Source organism: Herpailurus yagouaroundi, unplaced genomic scaffold, assembly GCF_014898765.1.
Source record: "Herpailurus yagouaroundi ecotype Mexico unplaced genomic scaffold, PumYag 159, whole genome shotgun sequence".
NCBI classification, from domain to species: Eukaryota; Metazoa; Chordata; class Mammalia; order Carnivora; family Felidae; genus Herpailurus; species Herpailurus yagouaroundi.
In genome coordinates this window covers 5,817,639-5,843,406 of record NW_024412400.1, presented here as the reverse complement: position 1 = coordinate 5,843,406, position 25,768 = coordinate 5,817,639, and the positions used below count along the sequence as shown (strand labels likewise).

General features: G+C 50.3%; 1 protein-coding gene across 5 annotated transcripts in view; it reads right to left on the bottom strand.

The window, feature by feature from the left end:
- ITGA9 (integrin subunit alpha 9) overlaps positions 1-25,768 on the bottom strand; it is a 343,812-nt gene that overhangs the window by 80,379 nt on the left and 237,665 nt on the right. For all 5 annotated transcript variants that reach the window (XM_040479772.1, XM_040479774.1, XM_040479773.1 and 2 more), the window contains exons 18-21: positions 18,422-18,508; positions 14,595-14,674; positions 7,197-7,286; positions 4,912-5,020 (exon numbers count right to left, since the gene is read on the bottom strand). In XM_040479772.1, the coding sequence (XP_040335706.1) occupies positions 4,912-5,020; positions 7,197-7,286; positions 14,595-14,674; positions 18,422-18,508 (366 nt within the window). The remainder of the gene's footprint in view (positions 1-4,911; positions 5,021-7,196; positions 7,287-14,594; positions 14,675-18,421; positions 18,509-25,768) is intronic.

The following is a 25,768-nucleotide window of genomic DNA, read 5'->3' as shown; positions in this document are numbered from 1 at the left end:
CCCCCCCCCCCAGCAGATCTACTGCAGAAACTCTGGGCACGACTCTCCCCCAGTATGTTTTAACAAGCCCATCTGATTATTCTGATGTACGTTAAAGTTTAAGAACCACGGGACTAGACTATGTTTATATTCCCACCAAATGTAATAGCCGATGAGTAATTCCTAGGTATATAAAAGGAAATAAAATTTTTAGCAGGAAGAAGACAAAGACATGCTGAAAGGGAATAAGGTAATTTGGGAGTTTGGGGGGTGTTGTTGGTGAGGGGGTTTACGGACTTCTAGTAAGTTCCCCGAAGATACTGACGCTACTGGCCCAGGAACTGTAGTTTCAGAAGCACTGATCTGGTCCAAGTCCTGCTTTTACAGTTTGAGGTAACAGAGAAGACGAAGTGAATTTTCCCCAAACCAAATGATGTAACTTACAGAAAGGGCTGTTCTTACTACAGCACCCGGCTGATCAGGTTTCTCCATAATTTACAGCTAATCTCTTGCTAATCCTGTTTGAGGACATCTGTGTACCTCTTTTCTGCCCCAGCATTTGGTCTTGCAAAACTTTATCCTCCCCGCCCCCCCCCATAGTCCTCTCTGTTTTCTGTCTCCAGAATCGCATCATGTCCTAAGAAATGAGAGGAAAGACAGTGGCCGCAAAGAGACAGATAAGGGAAAGGGGATGGAGGAAAGGTCGAGAATGGAAGTCAAGGCAAAAATGGAGTATGAAGGAGAATAAAAAAGATGGATAGAGGTGTAGAGACAGAAGGTAGATTAGTGGTTGCCTGGGGCCGGGATACGAGAAATGCGGCAGGCAGAAGAGTGGCCTCCCGAGACGTCCCTGTCCCCAAATCCAAGGAACCAAATCGTGAACACGCTATATGGCAAGGGGGACCTAAGGTTGCTAATCAGTGTCCCTTAAAATGAAGAGAGTACGTTGGACTATCCAGGTGGGTGTAATGTAACCACAAGGGTCCTTAGACAGGGAAGAGGGAGACGGTCAGAATCAGGGAGGTGAACTTTGAGAAAGACGCAGCTGGCCATTGCCGGCTTTGAAGATGAAGGGGACCACGAGTCAAAGAATGCAGCAGCCCGTAGAAGCCGGAAAAAGTAAGACAGATGTTCCCCTAGTGGCTTCAGAAAGGAACCGAGCCCTGCTGGCACCTTGATTTTTGCCCGATGAGACCCATTTTGAACTTCTGACCCTCTAGAACTGTACGGTAATACATTTATGTTGTTCTCAGCCACCGAGTTTTGGTCATTTCTTACAGCGGCAACAGAAATGCCAACACGGGGAGTGACTGCTCAAGACCGTGGAGCTCCTTTTCGGGGGGGGGGGGGACGAAAACGATCTAAAATTAGGTGACAGCGATGGTTGCACGATTCTGTAAACGAGCCAAAAATCCATAAACTGCACACTTTAAACGGGTGAACTTCACGGGAGAAAAACGGTATCTTGGTAAAGGTGTTATTGCTTTAAAAAAACCCCAAAACATGGGTAGAATCAAGAGACAGAAGCAGCTAAAGGCTGCTCTGGGGCCTGGGGACTAGAGACAGAACTCGGGGATTCAAGGCGTCTCTGAAGTTGGGGTCAGAAGGGCAGAGCCGGGAGGGGAAGGGAAACCTGGTCAGGTCTGCAGACACCGACAGGACGTCTCAGGATCGAGCTCCAGCCAGCTCGTCCCTAGAAAACTGCGTGCGCATTGTTTCTGCAGTAGTCGGTTCTGCTTCAAAGCGCAGGGACATGACGGAGGGGAGGAGCAGTCCTTGCCAGCTCTTGATTCCAAAAGAACAAAATCCACCGAAGACAACCGCCCCAAGACGCAAGAAAAGGAAGGAGTATCTAACCACAACTGAAGGAACGAATTGGAAGTGAAACATGAGCGCGCAGAATTGAAAAGACAATTATTGACTTGTCTGATGGAATCCCGACGAAAAGCATGAGGCACGGGGGCGCGCCCCCCCCGAGAAAGAAGAAAGTGGTTTTGCTCTGTGCTAGTTCACTCACTACCGCAGGACGGGTGAGAGGGCCCCGTGTTACCACGGTTATTTTTTTTATTTATTTAAAAAAAAATTTTTTTTTTTTCAACGTTTATTTATTTTTGGGACAGAGAGAGACAGAGCATGAACGGGGGAGGGGCAGAGAGAGAGGGAGACACAGAATCGGAAACAGGCTCCAGGCTCTGAGCCATCAGCCCAGAGCCTGACGCGGGGCTCGAACTCACGGAGTGCGTGATCGTGACCTGGCTGAAGTCGGAGGCTTAACCGACTGCGCCACCCAGGCGCCCCACCACGGTTGTTTTTTAACGAACGCCTTAAGCTTGGATTCTCCGCCAATGTTCTCGTGCGGCAGATGTGTTCTTTTCCACCATTATTTTTCAGGCGAGAAAAATGATGAACGCTCGATGAAAAAAAGACAGCCTATCAGGGCTCAACAGATGATTGTGTTCCTGTTAAGAAAAGTTTGATGGAAGGCAGAAGGCAGGCCCAAGGCTAGTATTTCTGCCTTTCACCTGTCTGCATCTGCAGTGAAGTCTTTAAACTATTAGTAGCTTGTTGAATAATAGCTTTGGAAAAGACAGAAAGACCACGCTATACGGAAAGTCTTATGCCCTTCCTCAGGAATGATGCTTCCAGAATAAGGAAATACGGAACAGATTTATCCACATTCCTGATCTTACCCTCCCCCACTAGCTCCGTTCCTTGGTCATTAGGACCATCAGCCTGGTCGGTGGCCTTCCTACGTTTCAGTCATAATAGTGACGATTAGATCAGAAAGATGAGTCACCAGAGCACCCTCAAGGAAACTGTCAGCTTTGCTGACACAAGAGGATCGCCTTCTAATCGACGACACACGCTATCCATGTTTCGGACTCAGTCAGCTCCCCTAATCCTGAACGGAATGCCGTGTACTTCCTCAGGCAACTGCTAATCAAGAGATTTATCTAAGGGGCATCGCCCGGCCACTCGTTCCTGGCCCCCTTCTCCAGCCTGTATCCTATGTCGGGTCAGATGTGAAGAAAGCTTTTTGCTTGAATACCAGACTTTAAGCTCCCTGCAAAAATGCCTTCAGAGAAACACGACTTAACCGCATGCCCTCAGATGCATTGATCTTTCTTTCCTTCTTTCATTTTGGAGGGTGATAAGAACATTTTTGGATCTTCAGTATAACTCCGACTCTTGTCTTCTCTCTTAACACCTATACCCTCTCCATTAATGGTGTGTGTCACGTGAACCCTTCTGAATCATTTTCTGGACTATCTTTTGTTGTAAGACACCTCCAAAACTTACCGCTAAGAGTGGGTAAGTAATTAAAGTGATTTAAGTGAACGAAATCACTCCATCTGGTCTTTATCTGTTTTCTATCCGATTACAAAAAGCAATGGAGAAAAATAAACTAATTCTGAGAAGCAATTCAGAGACACAGAGGTCCTACTCACAGCAATCACTGTGAGGCTTCGAAAGCAGGTCTAGCCCCATCTTCCCCTTTTCCCTGGAAACTAAGCACAGGGTGTGACAGGTAGGGGCTTAGCTGGTCAGGAAGCACCTCCTCTCTGAGCTGGGAACCCGCGTCCCTCATCGCAGTTTTAGAGGTCTCTTGCCTGGGACAACACTTTAGAGAGAGGAAGACCATTGTTTGGGAGATCCCACAAATGTTTCACCGCCTCGTTCTCTGGACCCACACCCCATGATTATTTCTCATCCCTTCAGTCCACCTAGGAGTGGCCACGGGGAAAGAAAATAGTAATTATTGGTCATGGCAGTCGATGCCAGGCCGGAAAACCATCTTCTCCATGGGGACGAACGGGTAGAGGCCGCGGGCAGCTCTAGGAGCTGGAATGGAGAGATGTGGGGTGTAGGTTCCAGCGCACCATGGGTCAGCCAGGTTCATCTCCCTTCACTTCATCCACAGCTCCTGGCAGGGGGCTTGGCCACACAGGGTTGTCCCGTCAGAGCCTGACCAGTGTTCGCCAACTGAGGAGAATGGACTGGATGAGGCCGAGGTCCCTCTAGCTTAACACACAAAGATGTTCATGTTGAACAGTGCTGGCCTGAGAATTTACACTTCACAATGAGGGGTCGGCAAACTGGCCTGTAGGCCAAATCTGGCCTGCCACCTGTTTTTGGCATGGGCTGCAAGCTAAGAATGGTTTTACACTTTCAAATAGTTGGGAGATATATCTATCTATCTATCTATCTATCTATCTATCTATCTATCTATCTATCTATCTAGACAGACACTGTGTGGCCCACAAAGCCTAAAATCCTTACCTGCTGGCCCCTGGCAGAAGATGTTTGCCCACCCTGGTCTAGAGAAGGAATGGTGATCCTTATGATGTCCAGGGTCCACACCGGGTGGACCTGCTGAAAATGGTGCTTCTATGACCGGGGAGAGCCAGCCACGGCTCCGTGAGGGAGCAGCACGCTGCTTCCCGTGGGGAGCTTACGCATTCTCACACCACTTTGCTATTGGAAGATCGCACTTGTGAATGGCTGTCCCTGTCCCTTCAGGCCGAGTCAGCATGAAGAACCCCAGGAAAAAGGGGACAAAGCAAATGCATGAGGCTGCCCTCCCCATAAGCTGAATAATGATGGAGAACTCAAAGGGATCCTTTGGGGCCAGTTGGGTTGGGATGCTGGCCAGAGGCCTTCTTGGGGAAAGCTGGGGTTTATCACACAGTTCTCCTTCCAAGTGTTGAAAAGCAGAGGGGTCTATACAGCAGACAGGGAAGGGATTAATTCTGCGTGGTTATGGGAAACCCCCCCCTCCCCGGCCACACACACACTACACTCTAGCCAAACAGGCTGGGACAATTTCTCCTGGAAAGAGCCTAGTTCTTTAGCTGTTTTTCAGTAGAAGATCCATCTCATGGGCCCTTCCGTGGGCCCTCAGTGGCAGAGACCGTCTCCAGGGGTGGGTACCTGAAGGGTGATGTTGAGGGGCTGAAAGTGACACTCCGTGTCATCCAGCTGAATGAAGTTGGATGCATCCACAGACTCGCCGTACACAAAGGAGGTTGGAGACATGATTCTGAAAGAGGAAAGCATTTAATCCGTCACCCTAAACCTCGGTCAAGCAATCCATGGTCACAGTTGTCCTGAGAACCCAAACCTCTGTCTCTATTTAATCTAGAACCTTGCTCCCTCCAGTGTCTTCACCAAACCCTTCCCTTCTGGAATTGTTACTTCTTTTTCCTATAAAAGGACACAGCCAGATTTATGTTTTCCCAAACAGAAGCTTCCAGGAATGTCTTGTTTTGTATTAAATCAATAAACTACACATACAAATATGTACTGAGATTACGTTTCTAGAAGGAAGACGACGACCATAGTAGCTTTGAGTTCAGCTGTTTGTTGTTGTTGTTTTTTTTTTAAACTGGATCACAAAATTATACATGTTCTGTTTTATCATTTGAAAAACATTTTGGGGATTGAGGAATAACACGACAAGCTTTTAAGAAATAAATATAAATGAATTATGTATCTGGCGTCCTACACCCCACTCCGACAGATTCATTAAAACCACTTAAATGTCAGACTACCAAAACCACGAGAAATTAGGTATTAAAAGCCGAGTCTGTTCAATGATAGCATTTTTCTTCAGACTTCAAACAGTGGCTATTTAAGATGTGGTTAAGAATTCGAGCTCAGTTTGTAGCGATGCCTTCCACATTGCCCATGTGAACAAAACTGAGACGAAACCAAGCTCGGACTCACTTGAATTCCGAGACAAATCACGGATTCTAGATGACCTTCTAGAAGCCACTCGCTTGCCCAGACACGGTAACGTAAGATTTCTGGTACCAAACCTGAACGGACAGCAATTCATCTACTTCCAATGTACATGTATTATTTTAGAAATGTAGTGAGCTTCTGGAGTTACCAAATGGCAAGAACTGATTCCTTTAAACTAGCCTTGTTTTACGTTCCTGGAAAGGTCAGAGGTTGACTCGTGTGTGTGTGTGTGTGTGTGTGTGTGTGTGTGTGTGTGTGTGTAACTGATGGCTTCAGTGGGGGCTGTTAACGCCTCTACAATGAGGCCTCCTAGGGCCTGACAACAGGATCCAGTGTTTTCTCTTCCTCCCCAAGGGCAGGGCTTGGTTCAGGCCATATTCTCACCGTGCCTCTGATGAGGCAAGTAAATAAACCGCACGTGGTTAAAAATAGAACAGAGGCATATCTATGCTAACTTGCAAATATATTCCTCTGATGCCTCCTGTCTCAAAGACTTGACGAAAACGCCCAGAGTGCAAGCACGCCCAGAGGCTCGTTGCAGGCACCCAGCGGCATGTGAACTCTTGCAGAATGGCCCTTCTGCAATGCGTTAACGCTTCAGCTTCTAGCCAAGGCCGGGACCCAGAAGCACTTGAGAAGTGAAAAATGAGAAACTCTGAACCTCTAGAAAGTTCAGCTTGCATCGGGGCAGGGGTTCAGTGGGTCCTCATTGGATCTACACTTAATTGTGCAAATCCTTTTTCCACTATCAAAGAGGTATGTGCTCTGTTTTCTGAAGCCAGAAACAGGAACTGAGTTCTCATTTTTCCAGGCCTGGGCTTTGGCTGGAAACCACCCGGGTTGCTTTGCGCCCCTGCAGCCTGCGGCCTGCAGCCCTGCCTTCCAACGCCAGCAACGCTGAGTGGCTGTGGACTCCCCCCTGGGCAGACGCCGTGCCCGTTGGATTTGTTCCCTGCCCATTCCGGACCACCACAGACGTCGGGCAGGGCCACCGCAGGCTCTGCAGAAGGGGTTAACAGAAACATGCAAAGCCAGCGCTGACTGTGAAGCTGATCGGAAAGGTGGACCTTTCTGCAAGCCAGCCAGGGTCGTTGGGACACATCTGGCTGTAACCTCCGGCCCAGCAGCGTTCGGCTGAGATTTGAATCCCAGACATCATGACCCTCTGGAGGGGTGGGTGCCGGGAAAACACGCACATTAAGGTGTACAGAACGCTCAAAGAAATTATGGGGCTTCACCTTGCCGTCCAACTTCTTGTGTTACCCAGCAGGTGGGTGGGTAGCTGGGAAAGAGGAGAAAACAAGGAGGGAGGAGGGCACGGGCCAGTAGCTCTAGCTTTTGCCCTGCATTTCAAAGCTGGGAAGAAGTGGGACCGGCAGGGCCCCGGACTCGCGGCTACTCATGCAAATACAAGCAAGGGCCGGTGTGCCACCGCGGGGTCCCCCTGTGTTTTGGCCGGCCTGGCTACTCACCCAGTGATGGACGTGTCCACCTCGTGCATCAGCGGCACCGTCAGCGTGAGGGTGTTGTCATGCAGGGACTCGGAGCGCTCCACGTTGCCACTGCGCGGGAGGGAGAGGGGTGAGTGCCGGTCAGTGCTAGCTACCCGGCAGCAGGCTTGTTTGTTCCGAGTTAGACCTCAGTCCGTCACCCTCCGAGGGCTGACTGTGCACCTTACGTGTCCTCAGTTCTGTTTCCGGTCCGTGTACAGAGTCACGGTGGGCACTGTGTTGTCCCGGTTGCGATCCCCTTCCCAAGATGTGAGTACAGGTAGTGTGTCGGGGAGGTGACCCCCGGAGACACCAGTTGGGAGTGGAGGAGGGAGACAGGGAAGGGAAGGAAGACGAAGAAGGCGCACAGGGCAGGCGGTCGGCTCTACACTGGGGTTGGTCTGGCTACGGGCATCTGGGAGGCAGCGTGGAACACACAGCTCGTCTTCCCAGGGAGGTGGGTCTTTGTCCACGGACTCCTGAGACCCGCCACTCGGGGGACAGGGAGCATGCATTTCCTGGCACCTGCCCCACACACCCAAGTGAGCAGGCTCTGGCCAGAGAAAGCCTCGGCAGAGGGGCAGGTGCGGGGAGCTGAAAGCTGGCCGGTGGGTGCAGGGGCAAGGGGAGTGCTGAACGCTTATGGCGGGACACCGCCAGCGCATGCGACTTCTGTAAGTGCTTGTTCCGCGAGCGGCGGGCCGGCAAGGTGCGGGCACTGCCGCTGGGAAAGGGTCTGCTGGACTTGAGCAGCTGCTGCCCAGCTGGGGGCCTCACCCACCAGCCATGGAGCCGAGCAGCCGAGCCCGGGAGAGAGGCCCTGGCCAATCCTGTCATGAGAAAGATCACGGGGGCTCCCTCTGGAGACTTCTGGCTGTGGCATGTCCACATACAGGTGTCCCCTTTGGAGTGAGACAGGGGAATGTTGTGAGGTCTTTCTGGAAAGGGGAGGGCAAGGAGGCTGATGCTGTTGGGTGGCCGCTTTGTGCCAGGCATATTGCACAGCATGATCTCACTGGGTCCTAAGAGGAACCCCGGAAGGGATTACCCACCTCTGACAGGTAAGGAGCAGCTCAGACAGATTAGGGAGCTTGCCCAAAGGGACCCAGAGCAAACCAGGTCAGTCTGACTCCCAAACGAGGGCTTTTCCATCGCGATTCCTCCTCCAAATCTGATAAGGAGATTTGGGAGGTTGTGGAGAGGGAGGAAGGAGAGGAGCAGAGGGAGAGAGAAGACGGGACTTGCTTTTACTATTTTGTTACATTTCCCAGATGATGGGTTCCACCACATGGCCTGAGTGTGGGACCCCGGCTGGAAGCCAAGCTCATCTTCCAGGGGTGGAATGCAGTAGCCCGGAGCCCTGCTGAGGTTTGGGCACGGCTCACTGGATCGCTCCCCACCACCCCCATTCCCTGAGGCAGGCAGAGTTCCTGCCTGCTCCCTGCCCTCCTTCCGCCCCCACTGCCTTCCTCTCCCACCAGCAAGTGCTAAAGGCAACAATACTTAAATAGCAGCCCACATCCCCACTCCCTCTTTCTCCTATTGTTCTGAAACAATGGTGCTCTGTGACTCTGACCCCCGGCTCTTCATCCGTCTTCCGCATATGGGGTGACATCCATCACTCAGAGGGCAGCCAGTCTGATGAAGCCGGATTGTCAGGTGTCCACCTGGTCTCTCCTTCGGGGGGGGGGGGGGGGCAATAAAAGCCTTAGAATCACTGCTAGAGGCCCACCAGGCTGCAGAATGGATGGGACAGTCACGCCCCGGCCTGCCCCCTCCCCACACCCGGCATCCTGCCAGGTCTGAGTAATGGGTTCCTGAAGGAAGCCCCACCCCTTGCCCTACCAATTGTGCAGCCACCTGTGGCTGCTGGCCGCTCGGGCCCAATGGGTCTCATCTGTCATCGAGTGACTGCTCCAGACCGACTGAAGTTGAAAAGTTGAGATACAGAGGCCAGACATCAAAAGGCTTCCGGTCACTCTGCAAGCTCGTGACTTGGGATGCTTTCCCAGGGTCTGCAGAGCCAGGCTGCTGAGAGAGCTCTGGAGGACTGTTTAGCCTCAACTTTATGTCCTCCTAAATCCACAAGTAGGCAGGAGATCTTCAAAGGGTGGCGACGGGGAGGACTGAACGATTGATATTTTAACTGTGGCTTTCAAGATAAGGGGCTTTAGGGATCTTTCAGTCGTAGCAGGGAGTCAAGAGCGGAGGCCGCCCTCTGGGGCAGTGAGACCAGCTTTCCCACCATCTGGCAAGAAACGAGTGCCGGCTGATATTCCGCTGCATGTTTAACATATAATACAGCTTCCTTAACGTTTGTGATTCAAAGGCTAGAAGATTCTATTTCAATTACGTAAGCTGCCACTACTACGTGTCCCCTGATGCGATGTAGCGGTATTAATGCACAAAAGGGGGTGTTCTTGATTTTAGTAAGTTATTAGCATGATTTCTTATGTGCCCAGCACTGCATTGAGATGTAGTACCCGCTTAATAGGTGTTTGCTGAGTGGAAATGTGCCCAGTCTAGAGGCAGGGACCCCGGATAGTGGTTCTCAGCCTTGGCTGCTTCTTAGAATCACCTGATGAGACTATTTCAAGCTGCCGAAGCTCAGATCTCATGCAGACCAATAGACCCGAATTTCTGGTCCCTTGGTAGCTTTGAAAGCCCCCTGGGGTGATTCCAATGGGCACAGCTGGAGTCTACGGACATGTGATTCTAACAGAGTTTTCACCGGGGGGTGCCGGGGCTCTCCTTCTCTGACCACTGATTAGCTCTGGGTGGGGTTGGAAGGCAGGTGGAGTTTCCTCTTTTTAACCAGGGAAGTCGCTTCCAATGTCATTTATTTCCTGCCCGGGAATATCGACTGTCCCAGGTGGAGAGGGACGGAGAGTGCACCCTGATGGGTCTGCCCGACCACAGGGTTTTCTGTGGATCCAAGACTCAGCAGGAGAATGAGAATTTCCAGGTTTGATCGGCCATTTGCCTCCTTTTATTAAATTCAACGATCTCGTGCTCTGTGGGCAAACTGTGGCACGCGTCACTGCCCGCTTCAAACACTTTCTGCCTTTGGGATGGAGGGCGGACTTCCTGAGCTACGTGGGCCTTCCGTGGCCCAGCCGGATCTCCTCCGTCAGTCGTCTTCCCCAGCCTTCCCCAGAGACGGCTCACGAACCCCCCTATTCCCTGCAATGCCCACCACCCGCATGGGTCTTAGGCTCTCCTGTGTGAGCTCTCGACGCCGTGCCTCTGCGTCCTCAGCCTGAAAACACACTCTTCTGGTAAATGCCATCCCCCGGGGAAGCCATTCTGGGTTCTAGCGATGGGAACAGAGTCCATCTTCTCTATGCTTTGTATGCAGTTCTGTTAGGTTGCAGTCACGTTTTAGGTGGCCGGGAACCGTGTGATCTTCAAACAGTACTCATGGGAAATAACCAAGTCTCACACAAGCCCGAAGCTCGCAAGCCCCGCCAATGGTCATCGGCGTCGAAACGCTAGTAGCCCGTGGCGCGGTCCCCCCTTGCCAGGCTAGAAGGTTCTGCAGCATTTCCGGGCTTGCTGGGCTGGCTGTGAACAATCACGGCTGTTGGTATCGACGTCTACTTTTTACATGCGCTTAGTGTTTGTTCACCACGTCCGACTAGTGCTGAACCGAAGGCCAGAGAGTCATTGCCTCTGGAGCGGATGTCCGACACGAAAACGCGAGGGAAAGAGAGCCAAATAAACACTGTGACATGCGGCGCTCTTGGTTTTAGGAGAGAGAACATTCTCCGAAATGTCAGTGATAATGCTTTAAAAAAAAAAAAAAGAAAGAAAGAAAAGAAAGAAAATACAGAAAGCGGCACTGAAGCCAAAAGAGGCGACCGTGGTTGTGGACGGAGGGGCTCTGAAAATGTAAGCTTCCGGCATCCAGTCGTTCCCAAGGGAAAGTGAATCTGAACGTTGTGAGCTTTAAATAACACGGAGACTGAGGAAGGCCTCAAAGGAAAACAAAAGCGAAGGGCAGTGGGAGATACAATCAGGGCTTCTCTGTGTCTGCATCTCACCGGATGTGCCTGCTGGTCTGTGCTTATTGGGGACCAACCTGAGCTTCCCAAACCAGTGGCTAGAGATGGAGATGGGATACCGGAGGGCAAAGCCATTAGTGAGGGGCCCGTCATGGACTGCAGAGAATGGAAAGACTAAGGGCTTGGGAAGGATCTCAGTCCGAGACTCTGGGGAACTGGTGCGTCTGTGAAAATTCAAACATCACTCCGCCCCCACCCCCCGGGTGATAGTGTGTTCGCTCCGATGCATGGTTTGGCTGGGGTATAAAAGATGCCAAGATTCAGAGGAAAGCACCAGACCAGGATTTCCTACGGCCGGGGGCAAAAAATCCAAGCTGAAACGTCAAGGATGTACTAGCGGAGAAAGGAGGATTTCGGGAGAAACAGCTTTTAGAGAGAAGTGCTCGTGAGGGCAGGGTGTCTGCCCTTTCAGGCTTCAGGGCACCTTGATCAGCACAGGGTGCTGTGGGGTGGGGGGTGGGGTGCATCCCCAGAGAATGTAGGGGAAGGCGTCTGGCTTTCCCTCTCCTGGCCCAGTGAAGAGAGAGGGGCATGAAGAATCCAGAGACCAGCAGGGCTGAGGCTACTGAGTAAGGACTCTGTGTGAGAGCCCGTGTGGGGTCCCCTGTGGTCCCGTCCCTGAGGGTAGCCTCAGCTGAACGGGTCTCTAGCTGTGGACAGGCTGAGGTTGGAGAACCCGGAGCAGGGGGCTGGCTGTGCAAAGGCAAGAGTTAGCTTGCAAACACCCCTGCGGCCCGGGGGAGTGCAGACACCAGCACCTGTTAAGGGACGGGCACTTTTCCTGCTTCACACACACCTCCCAGAAGCCCTGCTGCGAGCCTGGGGGGCTCAGGAACTCTCCCAGGGAAAGAGGGGGCAGGAGCAGCATCCCTGGAGGAAAGCAAGACCATTCCCGAGAGAGACAGAGACAGAGACAGAGAGAGAAAGAGAGAGAGAGAGAGAGGCAGGTAGGTTTCCCTTCTGCCGCTTGCCCACCCTAAGGGGCGAGAGCCTTCACTTTAAATCAAATTTTGATTATTTCAAGGGACACCTTAATCACAGGTTTGTGAATCTGCTGTGAGGCTTGAAGTGACTGAGACCTCAGAATACACAGGACTGTCCTGGACCCCCTCCTAGGACAGCCAAAGAACCAACCCCCCCCCCCCCATCCCGAGTGGGCTTAAAGAGAGTACAGGACAAAAAGAAGATGCTTTAGGACTGCCGGCGAATGCGTCCCGCTTGCTGGATGAATCCCGCTGTCTCCTGGTCTCTCGCTGACGTTACGCAGTCATTTGCTCATTATCTGTCCCCCTGCTACCAGCCCACTGGTTCCCCAAGAGGAGGGGCTGTGCCAGTGTCTTACGCAGCACACTGGCTTGGGGGAAGTGCTCAGACATTTGCAGACTGAAGGGGCGAAGCGTGCCTGCCCTCGCTAGTTCCTCTCTCCTCCCCGGTAGGAAGCTGCGTGTCTGCCTCCAACTCTAGACTGGAGCCTTCTTGAGACGGTTTGGGATGCAAGACTCCCCCTCACTCATCCAGGATCCCTCTCAGCCCCAGCTCAGTCCTTTGCCCATGACAGCCACTTGGCGATCGTGCACGGGGGGTGGGCAGATGGTCCCAAGCATGACTCTTGCTGTATCTGGGGGCCGGAGACGTGGCTGAGCCGGTGCCTGTTATCCCGTGCGGCACGTCGCCCCTGAGCTGGTCCCAACGGGGCTCATTTGAAGAGTCCAGGACATGTCATTCTCTAGAATTGTCATTCTCAGCTCCCGAGGGCATTCTCCTCATAGGAAGGCTTGGGTTAGTTTCATGAAGCTGAGCTCGCTGCCTCCCTCTGCACCCCAGATCCTGCGGATTTTCAGGTCGGAACCCTGTGCCAATAACCTTGTGACTCCACAGAGCATCTTTCCCTGGTTGACTTTCGGTCCTTGACCGCTCACTCGGTGTCTGGCCTTCCGACTTCCTGGCCTCTATTAATCATGCAGGTTCTTCGTTTTGTTTTCTCACCTTTTTCAGTGGTCCTTGCCTGACCTTGGCCTTCAGGGCGTTTGGTTCAGATCTCCAGACCACCTCCAGGATGGACTTAGGACTCGTGGCATGAAAGTTTGTTTGGAGGTTAAAGCAACTATAGATAAGACATGATAACTGAACGCAATGCGTGATCCTTGACCGGACTGTGGACCAGTGAAAAGTGACTGAAGAGTCACTGGGACGACTGGGACAACTAGAACACAGACTGTAGATAACAGCATTGTATCAGCAGTCAAATTTCCTGAATTTGCTAACTCTGTGGTTATTTAAGAGAATGGCTTCCTTTAAGGACGTGCACCCTGAGGTACTTACGGGAGGGAGGCATGACTTCTGCAACTTACTTCCAGAGATTAAGAAACACACACACACACACACACACACACACACACACACACACACACAGAATGAGAAAGCAAATGGAGCAAAGTGTGGCTGCCGGGTGATGCCGGGCAAAGGCTATGTGGGAGTTCCTTGAATTACACTTGGCAACATTTCCGGTGAGTTTAAAAAATCATTTCCAGAGAAAGAAAATTCAAATCACAAAGGTATAGGCTTGGGTGTCCACCCTACAGCTCAATCGAAGCTTTTTTTTTTTTTTTTCCCTATTCACCCACCTAAATACCTCTCCGTCCATCCCAGCTGTCAGCCGACTGCTACCCCGATGGCGCTTCAAGGTGTGCGTGGGTCCTGGCTTGTGGAGGCAGCTGACAACCCCTAAGGCCCTTGGGGCTCGAGGATACATTGCAGAGAGAGGGGCGGGAGCACCGTGCGGAGGGCAGGAGCCGCCCTGCATCGTCCCCCCGCCCTCACTATCGGCCCACAGGTTTTCCAGGACAAGCTCTCTCTTGCGGAGTAGGTCTCGGGGCCTCTGACCACGGGCTTGGCCAGGCCCTCCGACTGCAGGGCCCTCTCCCCACGTCAGGGAATGCAACGGTGTGCTCGTGAGAAACAGCTGACTCTGTCCGACAATCCACGGGGGAAGTTTGTGAACGAATCCGCCACGTGAGCTTGGCTCAGAATCCTCACCTCTCCCGGTCTGTCTCTCCTTGGCTGTAAAAATCATCAGCTCCGACTGGATGATCCCCAGACACGCCGAGCTCTGTCTGGCCCGGTAGCCGCATAAGCAGAGCTAGACAAGTGCCACCCCTGAGAGATGTGGTTCCACCCCGAGGCCTGGGGCTTCATTGCTGAACTGTTTCTTCCTCCTCAGCGTCCTGAGCCTCATCAAAGCATGACCTGGCCATGTCCTCTCCCATGTGCATAACTCTGTTATCTTTGAAAAAAAAAAAAATGAAATCCCCCTTACCTCTGAGCGGTAACGATGAAGCTAAGAACTTCCTCTTCCCCAGACACGTGGCTGGTGTCAAAGATCACGCTGAATTCATACTAGGGGGAAAAGAAAGTGACACCTGGCATTAGCAGGCATTATGAACTTAACCGCTACAGTCTTCTGCAGTTTATGACCTCTGGAAGCCCACTTGCATGACAAGCTTTATTTTTCACGTGTATCTTTCTGATTGCCAGGCCAGAGATACAGCTTTAGCAGTAAAGCCAAGCCCGGAGGGTGCTCTGGTGAGAGGCACGCTGTCCTTTACAGCAGCTGGGGTTCCCTAGGAAGTGATAGGCTTGTCCTTTAAACCAGGCACCTTTCTAAATATCACTCACACACCATCTTCCTAAAGTCTGCAACATCTGCATATCGTATCACCTGTGTCATTTACTTTGTACTTTCCCTGCCTTACTCTTTTTGTTTAAAGACTTTTTTTTATTTATTTTGAGAGAGAGAGAGAGAGAGAGAGAGGGGAAGGGAGAAGGGGGGGGGGGGGACAGAGAGAGACAGAGAGAGAGACCCAAGCAGGCTCCGTGTTGTTAGCAAGGAGCCCAATGCAGGGGTTGATCTAATGACCTGAGCTGAAATCAAGAGTCGGATGCTTAACCGACTGAGCCACCTAGGGGTCCCTAAAGACAGGAAAATTTCTATTCCCGATCACAGATGGGAACCAGGGTCCCTTACCATTAAGAGAAGACTGTCATAAAAATAAATGAAAACAAAGCATTCTGTTGCCTGCTGAAGGTCCTGAGCCGGAAGGTCCCCTCTATTGTGGTGAGAGGGAGATTAGCAAGTGACAGGGAGGTGTGAAACACATGCCAGCACTATCAGAGACCTTCTCCTGCATACGATTAGGGAGAAAGGGTGTTGAACAGGTAATGCCTGTCTCACTGAGAGTCAATGTCCTTGAGTGCAGTGTCCCTGTTCTGCCTAAAATAATCTCGGGACCTACAATCGTCTCAGGTACTCCCAGGGGTGAGCATCCTGTGACTGGAGGCAGACCGCCCTGAACAAATGGTTTTCACCAGGTACATACTGGGCATTTGTGGGAATGTGGGAGGGGCCTCTGGGTAAGGGTTATAAAACCAGGCTCTGCCACAAACTATGTGATCTTAGCCAAGACATTAAACCTCTTTGCATTTCAACAAAAAGAAGAGGTTGGACAAAGCGATTTTTTTTAATGTTTATTTTTGAGAGGGAGGGAGGGAGGGAAAGACAGAGTGCAAGCAGGGGAGGGGCAGGGCGGCGGCGGGAGACACAGAATCTGAAGCAGGCCCCAGGCTCTGAGCTGTCAGCACAGAGCCCAAGGCAGGGCTCGAACTCATGGACCGCGAGATCATGACCCGAGCCAAAGTCGGATGTGTAACCAACTGAGCCACCCAGGTGCCCCTGGAAAAAATGATTCTTAAATTCCACCAAGCTCTGAGAGTCTCTGATTATTTAATATGTAAATATTTGGGTTCCTTTATGACTAATGCTAGGCACTGGTCTAACTTTGCAACACTGGACTCAACTGCCCTGAATGCTACCTGAAAGCAACGGTCGTTGGACCATTAAATACAATGTATACTGGACATCCCTCTCTGGGCGGAAATTTCTGCTGCAGCAGGGGTTGTTAGTTTCCAGGGAGGGTGGGGCATGGAGACGGGATGGGAAGCAGAGCTGGAGGACACAAAGGAAGGGAAAGTCAAGGGTCTTGTCCCAGCACAGGGTCAGAACTGGCAGGAGATCGGAATTAAACACACTAAAGACCCAGGTGAGGTCAGAAGCCAAAACCAGAGACGGGGGCCTGGGAGAACGGAAGGCCGGAGACTGGGCGGGCTGGTCATGACCGACGGAAACACGTGGCCTACAAAGCAAGCTGACGGTGCTATCACGAGGCTCTGCAGGTGGTCTGCAGCCTGATGAGCCACAGGGTCTCAGGCACAGGGGAGGGCAAGGTGGGCACGGAGAGAGGCAGTTCCTGTCCCCGCTGTGTCATTTCTTGGGCCTTCTCCAGGGACTCACCCCTAGACCTCCTGTCTCCAGGTTTAGGGTCGCTATGGTTTCAGCCTCTGTATGTGGGAGGAAGGTAGCGGCATTACCAAGCTGGGAAAAAATCCAACTTTCCAACGTTCATACTTCTGTTGGTTCCCATGACTATTTTGAGAGTTAATGAATTTTGACAAAATTGAATGCTTCCGAATTCAACGTGGCTTTGTTTTCACTATATTCATTTTTATGACTACATACCCTCTCTTTATGGTAAGCGATCCTGGATCCATACATGGAAGTGATAAAATTTTCCTCTTAACGTAATCTTTAAACTAAAATTAGCCAGACACACCTTAGGTTTGATTTGGGATACAGGCTGGATTTTACAATGAAATGGCAACTGCTACTGTTTTTTCAATTAAGTCTATTTTCTGTTGTTGAAAAGGTTTCAATTAAATTTGTGTGTGGAGGTGCCATGTATGTTTCCACAGGGCAATCATGTCCAGGGTTCAGGGTGTTCCTCCTTCTCCTCACCCTACCTGGAGTCTAAAGGGATGTGGCCAGGGTCCGGCCAGCTATTTGTAACTCGTTTTCTTTCTTTCTTTTTTTTTTTTTTTTAATGTTCATTTATTTTCGAGACAGAGAGAGACAGAGCATGAACAGAGGAGGGGAGAGAGAGAGAGGGAGACACAGAATCCGAAGCAGGCTCCAGGCTCTGAGCTGTCAGCACAGAGCCCGACGCGGGGCCCGAGATCACGCGAGATCACGCGAGATCACGCGAGATCATGACCTGAGCCGAAGTCGGATGCCCAACTGACTGAGCCACCCGGTGCCCCTGTAACTCGTTTTCTAGGGGAAGCTACATCATCCCTTCTCCTGGGATGATTGTGGACAGAATGAGCAACAGAGAAGGAGAGGGGTTAGAAATCACAGATGTAAGAGCCACTGTAGTTTGGAGCAGACATATTCAATGAAGGGTCTGAGTGATTTGCGAGGAAATAAGCAAACCTTCTTTCTCACTAGAATATTCTCACAAATGGTTTGCAAAACAGCTACCAGGTACTGGGACCAAAATGCCTTGGAGATTAAAACAATTTGATTCTATGACAAGGGGGAGGGGAGGGGAGGATTAAATTTTCATTTTTTGGGGTGGGGGGGGATGTTCGGCAAAGGAATGTGAAATTTCCTTCAAATCGTAGCAGGAAAAAAATAGCTTTCATTTCAAAAGGCAGACCTGATCTTCTAGATCCTAGTTTTGCTTCCAAAAATCACATCTTCTACATATCTTTGCATATTCTTATAAGGCTGGCATACACCAGAATGTTCCATGAATGTTTGAATATACTGGACCATGACCACATTATTTAAGCTCAGAAAATTTGGGTTCCTATAAATGCCAAAGTGACTCTAATTTCTTTCACTTAAAAAAAACAAAATGCAATACCAGTATTTATGTTTTAAGAATTTTATGAGGTCTCTTCAGAAAATTTTGAGTACCCAGGGGAGTGACAGAACGGTAGGTCACTAGCCCAGACCACGTTTCTCCTATGTTGTCTCTCTCACAGTGGCATGGAATGTCCCAGAGAAAGATTTTCAAGAAGGCCAACCAGACGGGGCTTGCCCAAGTCCCAAGGCCATGGTACGTCTCTCACATTCAGGGTACGTCACGTGGATCAAAGGGGAACATGTGTCCTGGGCCCTTGGGGCGCCACTGCCCAGGGCAGGGTTGTGGAGGAAGACTGAGGGTGGGGGTGCAGCTGACCGGGCAGGTGGCTGATGGGAAGGGCTGGGGGCCTCTGTGAAGGAAGTGCCCTGTATCTGCCCCTTACCTTTGACTTGGACCTCATGAAAGGAAATCCCACGCTGCATTTGAGGAAGTCTGATTCCAGCAGTTCACAGGAAATGCCCATTTCCTCCTGAAAGAGAAAAAGCACCAACGGATGGGCTGGCTGTGTGGACAGATATGTGTAAGTGGCCTCCGAGAGGCAGATCGAGACTTTAGCAAACACAGTCCTTCTTTGGGGAAGTTCCCAGACAACAGTCACTGCTGGCTCCGGTGGGAGGGGAACCTGGGACCAGGCCCAGTCCCCTAGCCCTCCTCTGGTGGCCCACCCTACCTATGGTCCCCCTGGGAAGGGAAGCAGGTGCCCAGGACATTCTTAACTAATGTTTCGGCTCTGAACCCCGGTGCTCTCCTGGTAAACTGAACCAGCCGCGCGTGAGCTGGATGTCTCCAAAGGTTTGGCTTAAAGACAACAGGACACTTTCTGGACGCTTTCTCCTAAGCCCACACTCGAATCCTGCCTTTCAAGGTCTTGCTAGTTTTGGAAAGACAGACTCTAAGGAAAATACACACCAAGGAGGTGTGTGAGGGCTATGCAGGGCCCCTGCAAGCCTGCCCAGGTACAAGGGCAAGGAGAAGTTTCCTTGTGTAGCCCACCAGGGCTGGACCCTACACACGGTGGCCCGAGAAAGCCAGGAGAGGGGTCGTGGTGAGCTGCTGTCTTTCCACCTGTGTCTACAACACAGGGAAGCCAGGAGGCTCTTCAGAACCCACAGGATCCAAGTTACTGAAGCCAAATCAAGACTTCCAAGGGGAGACGGTATGTTGCAGATTCTGGAGAAGGCAAAGGCACAGAACCAGCGCTTGCTGTGTGTCTAGAGGCCAGGACACCAAAGTTCAATGAGGTCATGTGCCTTCTTGGTGCACTCTAAAGCCTGTCTCCTTCTCCATTCCACAGCTCTGATTTTCTAGAGGGAATAAGCATACACATTACTATTCTACGAACACCCTTTACTATTCTACACCTCTTGTCCCCACTATCAGGAACACTCTTTCTCAGTCCTGCTTCCAAGGCTTACTTCGTGCATCTTGGCACCAAATACTCATGGGTGCTAAGTTCACACCCAGAGTATGGAAATGGCACAGGATTCAGAACAGACCCTGAGCATCTGTTGGGTTAGCTGAGTCAGCATATCACCTACCATGATCAGTGTGAAGGGCACAGGTCTGAAAGATGTCAGTCCTGTCCTTGAAGAGCTCAAAGCTTAGAAAGAAGAGACCTCCCAGCAGAGAAACTGACATTTACACGTCAGAGTGAGGGGCTGCTCTTGGAGCCTGGGGGTATGTGTTGGCAATTTCGATAAGGAAACCAGAGAATAGCTTCTCAAATGCTGTCTCGAGACCTGCATATCCCAAAGATTGGTCCTAATGATTCACTGTGGTGGCTTTGTCACCATCCCCTTCCTCATATTCCTCCCTGCAGAAGCAGAGTCCACATTGGCCCAAGGAGAAGCTCCTTGAAATCCCAGCTAATCAGCCTGTGAGCATCAGAGGCAGCGAGCCCAAGCCTAGGTGACGCTGACTCTCAGTTTCCCTGGCACAGTTCCTGTTCATACCTGTCATGGGTATAATTACTCTCAAGAGCATCCCAGCATGTATATAAATTACACGATTATTCAACCTAGTTCCAAACTCCCTTTGTGAAGTTCAATACCCCACTAGAAATCCCTTTCAAAGAAGGAAAGAGGTCTTCCTTCCTTCCTTCCTTCCTCCCTCCCTTCCTTCAACTTAAGAGGGTGAGAGAAAGTAAGAGAGAGCACACACACGTGGGCAGGAGAGCATACGAGTATGCGTAGCAGGGGCAGAGACAGAGAGAATCCCAAGTAGGCTCTGCAATATCAGCACAGAGCCTGACGTGGTGTTCAGTCCCACGAACCATGAGATCATGACCTGAGTCGAGATCAAGAGCTGGATGCTTAACCAACTGAGCCACCCAGACGCCTCCAGGAGAGAGGTTTTCAATTCAAGTCAAAGGTCTATCTGTTCTTGAAATAAAGACTTATTGCCCCAAAGACCTTTTTAGTTTTTGCGTGAGTGTGCAGGAATGACCGTGGCTTCAAAAACTTGCTCTGGTACTTGAGAAGCCCTTGGTTTTTGTGGCCTTGGCCTAAGATTGCTTTTGATTGATTATTCAAGAGCTGCTGAATTTATTTCTTTTTGTTAATTCCAAAATGCTAGAAAATAACATTGAAGCCAGCATTTCTCGCATTAGTCTAACTCTTTCTGTCACTCTACTCAGTCTACTAGAGATTATAAAATTCTGGTTGGATCTTGGTGGGGCTAAGCAGAAAGAGCAAACACCACAGACCTCTCGGGGATTCAGAGCGCTCAGTGTACGATTCATGACTCATGAGCTCCTGGTGGTGCTACAGGAAGGGATATCATGCATCACCCTTCTGCTGCCTGTCAGCACCAATACAGCCCTGCTGGGGTCATTTACTTCCATATCCTGCTCTCCTACGACAGTTGTGAAGTACGCAAACACCGTGACTCCTTGTATGGACGGTGTGGGTGCTTGCCCGAGGACCCCTTTACTACATGGGTTCAATCAGCTCCCGGCGGAATGGGAGCCGCTTCGCCCGGGGGCTTACGACGCCCTTCCCCGCAAGGATTCTGCAGCCTGTGATTGGCATGGGTGCAAAAGGCCATCCCTCTGCCTCCAGGTGAGACCAGCTCTGCTGTGCAACTCGGGTTCCAGTGGGATTAGGTTGAAGCAGCCTCCAGCTGACAGCACATCCGTTTGGTTCCTTCCTCTGCTCCATTCATTCCACTTCTTTCCAGAGCATTTCCCTAATAAATCCCTTGCACGGAAACACTCAGCTCGGGTTCTGCTTCTGGTGAACCTGACCTCACACAATACTCTGTAGAGCTGAGGCTCCCGGCACTGGGAGTCACTGGAAAGTACGGGGCATTTGGTCTCAGGTGAGGAAAGGGAATGCAAGGGGAACCTACAATGCTAATTGGTCACGTTTAAATCCACACTCACCAAGAGAAAGCTTTCTTATCTGCAGTGAATAAAATCTGTGTAGCCCCGCCCAGCCAGGGGAACAATTTACCCCAAAGCAGCATCGCGTCCTCTTTGTTCCGGCTTCACGTTATGCCCAGCGCAGAACTGAAAAACAGGCTTATTATGGAGCCGTTCGCCCCCTTGGCAGGGGCAGGCACCTTGTAGACACAGAGAGACCCAGTGAAGTTTCAAAACAGTGATCTACTGGGGGTTGCTCATCACTTCTGCCCGGCTCTTGGTACTGTACCGCCAGGAGGTAGGTGGACCAGGTGTCTCCTTAGCTCCGCTTTTCCCCATGTCCCAATCGTTGCTTACCCTGACTTTAGGTTAGAAAACACAACTTTGGGGGCGCCTGGGTGGCGCAGTCGGTTAGGCGTCCAACTTCAGCCAGGTCACGATCTCGCGGTCCGTGAGTTCGAGCCCCGCGTCGGGCTCTGAGCTGATGGCTCGGAGCCTGGAGCCTGTTTCCGATTCTGTGTCTCCCTCTCTCTCTGCCCCTCCCCCGTTCATGCTCTGTCTCTCTCTGTCCCAATAAACGTTGAAAAAAAAAAAAAAAAAAAAGAAAACACAACTTTGTCACTGTCGCAAGACTTATGATGACCAGCTCTCAGCTGACTGGGAACACGGACCAGTGAACAAACTGTCTCCCTTTGTCCCTGATTGCCAGACAGTGTAGACATCTGATGACCCAATTCAAATATGGTACAAATTTACTGCGGAGGGAAACGAAGCCCTTGCTGCAAAAAAAAAAAGCAGGCTTTCATGAAATCAATGAAAGTGATGTTGGAAAACTGCTCAAACCACCAAAAGCCACTGATAAATCTCGATCTGGCTGAGTTTAGGTTGGTTAACTGATAATTATCCCTGGATGACAACACTTTAAGATGCTTCCAAAGATATGGGTTTAAATAAAAAAGTTCAAGAGAAGTGCTTGGAAAAAATACACCCTTGTAAAATGACCCTTTTGTGATTGTCCTAAAAAAAAAAAAAAAGGCAAAATCTGAAACAAAGAATATTACCTTATGATATAATAGGAATATTCACACCCAAAACCTGCCTATCTAGCACTCAATTTCTTCGTCTCCAAAATTAACATGTTATTTTAAAGATGCTAATAAAGCAAATAAGCTTTTGCCCTGGGTCTAAGATATCCTTGACATTATAATTCCAGTGCGACAAGGGCTGTTAAATGTAGGATAATATAAACTTATTTCCATAATTTTTAGTTTTCTTCTTCTTTTAACAAAATATTTTAAAATATTTTATTTATTTTTGAGAGAGAGACAGAGCACCAGTGGGGGAAGGCAGAGAGAGAGAGAGAGAGAGAGAGAGAGAGAGAGAGACAGACAGACAGACAGACAGACGGACAGAATCCAAAGCAGGCTCCAGGCTCCAAGCTGTCAGCACAGAGCCCCACACGGGTCTTGAACTCGCAAACCGTGAGATCGTGACCTGAGTGGAAGTCAGACGCTTAACCAACTGAGCCACCCAGGCACCCCTAGTTTACTTTTCAAGTAAACACCCAATCAAGTCTGAAAAAAGTTTTTTACTCTGAAATTTTGGATCTTATTCTAAGAAGATTCACATAACTGGCCTTTTTCCCAGTCCCAATTTTCCTTGGCTAACAAGAATATCCAATACCATAAAATGCTATCGGGGCTTCTCCCTGGAGATTAAGTGATTCAATTTAAATTAATTTTTTTTTTGCAACCGACACGCATTACTCTCAGGATCAGGAAAACATCAATGAACACTTTCTAGAACACGTGATGAAAAGCATACTTGGTTTATGCACATTTGCCTCTGTATCCTCGATGCCTGGCACCGTGCCTGGCACTTAGGGGCTCCTGAGTTTGCATTTATTAAACGAATGGGCCTTGGATGGTCGAGGATTCGGATGGAGGGACTGCAAGAAGAAGTTCATTTGCTGGTCTGCCTGGCAGGGGCGATGCTTGCCTTGGCAAAGTCCCCCTTTCTTCCAGACATACCTCAGCTGTCCCAGGCCCGGGAGCTTGGCCGGTGGAGTCAAGCCCCAGTCCTGTTTGTAACATGCAGTGGTTGGCAAGAAGAATCAGACAATGAGGTTAGGGAGCCTCCTTGGACTCCTTCCTCCCAATCACATGCCATCTCATTTCATTCTGGAGTGTGCTTTATTTGACTACCAACACAGTGCTCTTTGCGAGCAGCGTATCTGCAGGGTCCGGGCAAGGGCTAGGCACCCGCAAAAGTTTGAAATTTGACTTCTCATTTTCTAGCTTCCTCATGTGTCTGTCAAACTGAAGGTGACACTCATGTCCCCATGTCTGGCTGCCAGTCTAGCAATTTCGTGTTCATCTAAGATCTCCTCCTCCCACTTTTTTTTTTTTTTTAAGTAGGCTTCATGCCCAGTGGGGACTCCAACGCAGGGCTTGAACAGACAACCCTGAGATCAAGACATGAGACGGAGTCAGACACTGAACCAACTGAGCTACCCAGGCACCCCCTCCCCATTCCTTCTAGGCACTTGAGGTGTGATCCTTGTGAGCTGGTGAGAGAGACCTCCATGTTAACTCAGCTACTACGGAATTCGGGTAAATTTCAGAAGCACTTTATCCCCAATTCCCTAATCAACCGAGGGCTCAGAGGTGAGCGGGGGTTCCCAATAAGTTGGCCAACTGAGTTAACATAAAGAGAGTTTATTCCCAGGAAATACTTTATTGGCCCCATTTGACCATGAGTCAGCCTGAGCCTCACCAGAAAAAACAGTCTTATTCCCAGAAGGGAATCCTTCGGGACGGGGCCCATGAAATTCCTACCCAAGAAAAAAACCACATGGGCTTACAGCATAGAAAGTGCACAAGTTAGTGTCCCAACTTTAATTACTGGCTCAGGTCTGCAACAGCTGTGTGTCCTCAGGGAAATTAACCATCCTTTCCTTAAGCTTCTGTTTCCTCACCTGTCAAAGGAAGGCAAAACACCTGCCTTACAGGACTCTGCTGGCGCCGATGGCAGTAAGCATGGAATCCACAGATGGCCCCTACTCAGTAATGGCTTACTACGCGCCAAGTGGCTCCTCTGTGTGGTAGCTTCCCCTCTGATGCCATTTTACAAGGAGGAAACTGGAATGCCAAGCGGTGACATCACTTGCCCAGGCGTTCCTAGCTGGCGCCGTAAGAATGGATCAGAAGGGGCCTGGGTGGGGAATGCCAAACAAGGAACGGACAAGGCCCCCCTTGCCCCCTCCCCCGAAGAATCCATGGAAACCAAGCCTAAAGGCGGGGAGCACAACCCGGTGAACCTGGCACATATGTTACGATGCCAAATATGGCTGATGGCCTGGCAAGGCCGGGTCCGTGGTTACAGACCTCCTGCCAGGCGGGAGCCGGCAGCTGAGCAGCCCAGGGCACCAGAGATGATCACCCACACACACGTGGGGCGTTGGGAGGAACGGGGTAAAGAAAGCGCGACAAAACGAGTGCCTTTCTCAAATTTTGTCAAAACCCCGTTGGGCAGCCAGGGCGCAGGCCATGCTGGGTTTGTCCTTTTCACGCTTAAAAAAGTGAAGCAAGCAGGAGCTACTGTCGGGACAAATGTTTGAGACGGACGAACCGTGTAACTGTTAAGGCAAAATTCCCCTCTGACGTGAAGTCCTCGAATTTGGTGAGGAATTTGGTGAGTGCACTTTAAGCAACTCTGAGCCAGTCACAGGCAGGGGGATGTCAGTGGCAGGTAGGTCGGTTGGCCACAGTCACGGGAGGGAGGAGCAATTATCTGATCCAAGTGGAGCCAGGCATCTTCTTCCCAACAGTCCTCTTGGCCCTTAGAAAATAGTGCTTTGAAAGCTTTAAAATGAGTAAAAATATTACATTTTAAAAGCCAATATGAATTAGAAATGAGTTGAATAAGCTTATTCCTGTAACATGTTCCCCTTTGGTGCATTACATCAACCCCATATAGAGCTAATCGTTACATTTTCACAAAGTGCACACAAATAAAAACACCTCCCTCAGTGCTGGGGGTTGGTTGCTCCCTTTGGAACCACATTGATATGAACTTGAGAATACAAACAAATCAAAAGATATCAGCCAGCTCTAACTGAAAAGCCCAAAGTGCAAAGAAAGGTGAGTAAGCCATGCCTTTTAAGGCTTAAGACATCATGATTTGATTTTCATCTAGGAACTTTGTCCTTCTGTTAAACAGAGGCAATGTCTTGTCTTAGATTAAAAAAAAGTTTTTTTTTTTTAATGTTTATTCATTTTTGAGAGACAGAGCATGAGGAGGGGAAGGGCAGAGAGAGGGGGAGACACAGAATCGGAAGCAGGCTCCAGGCTCTGAGCCATCAGCACA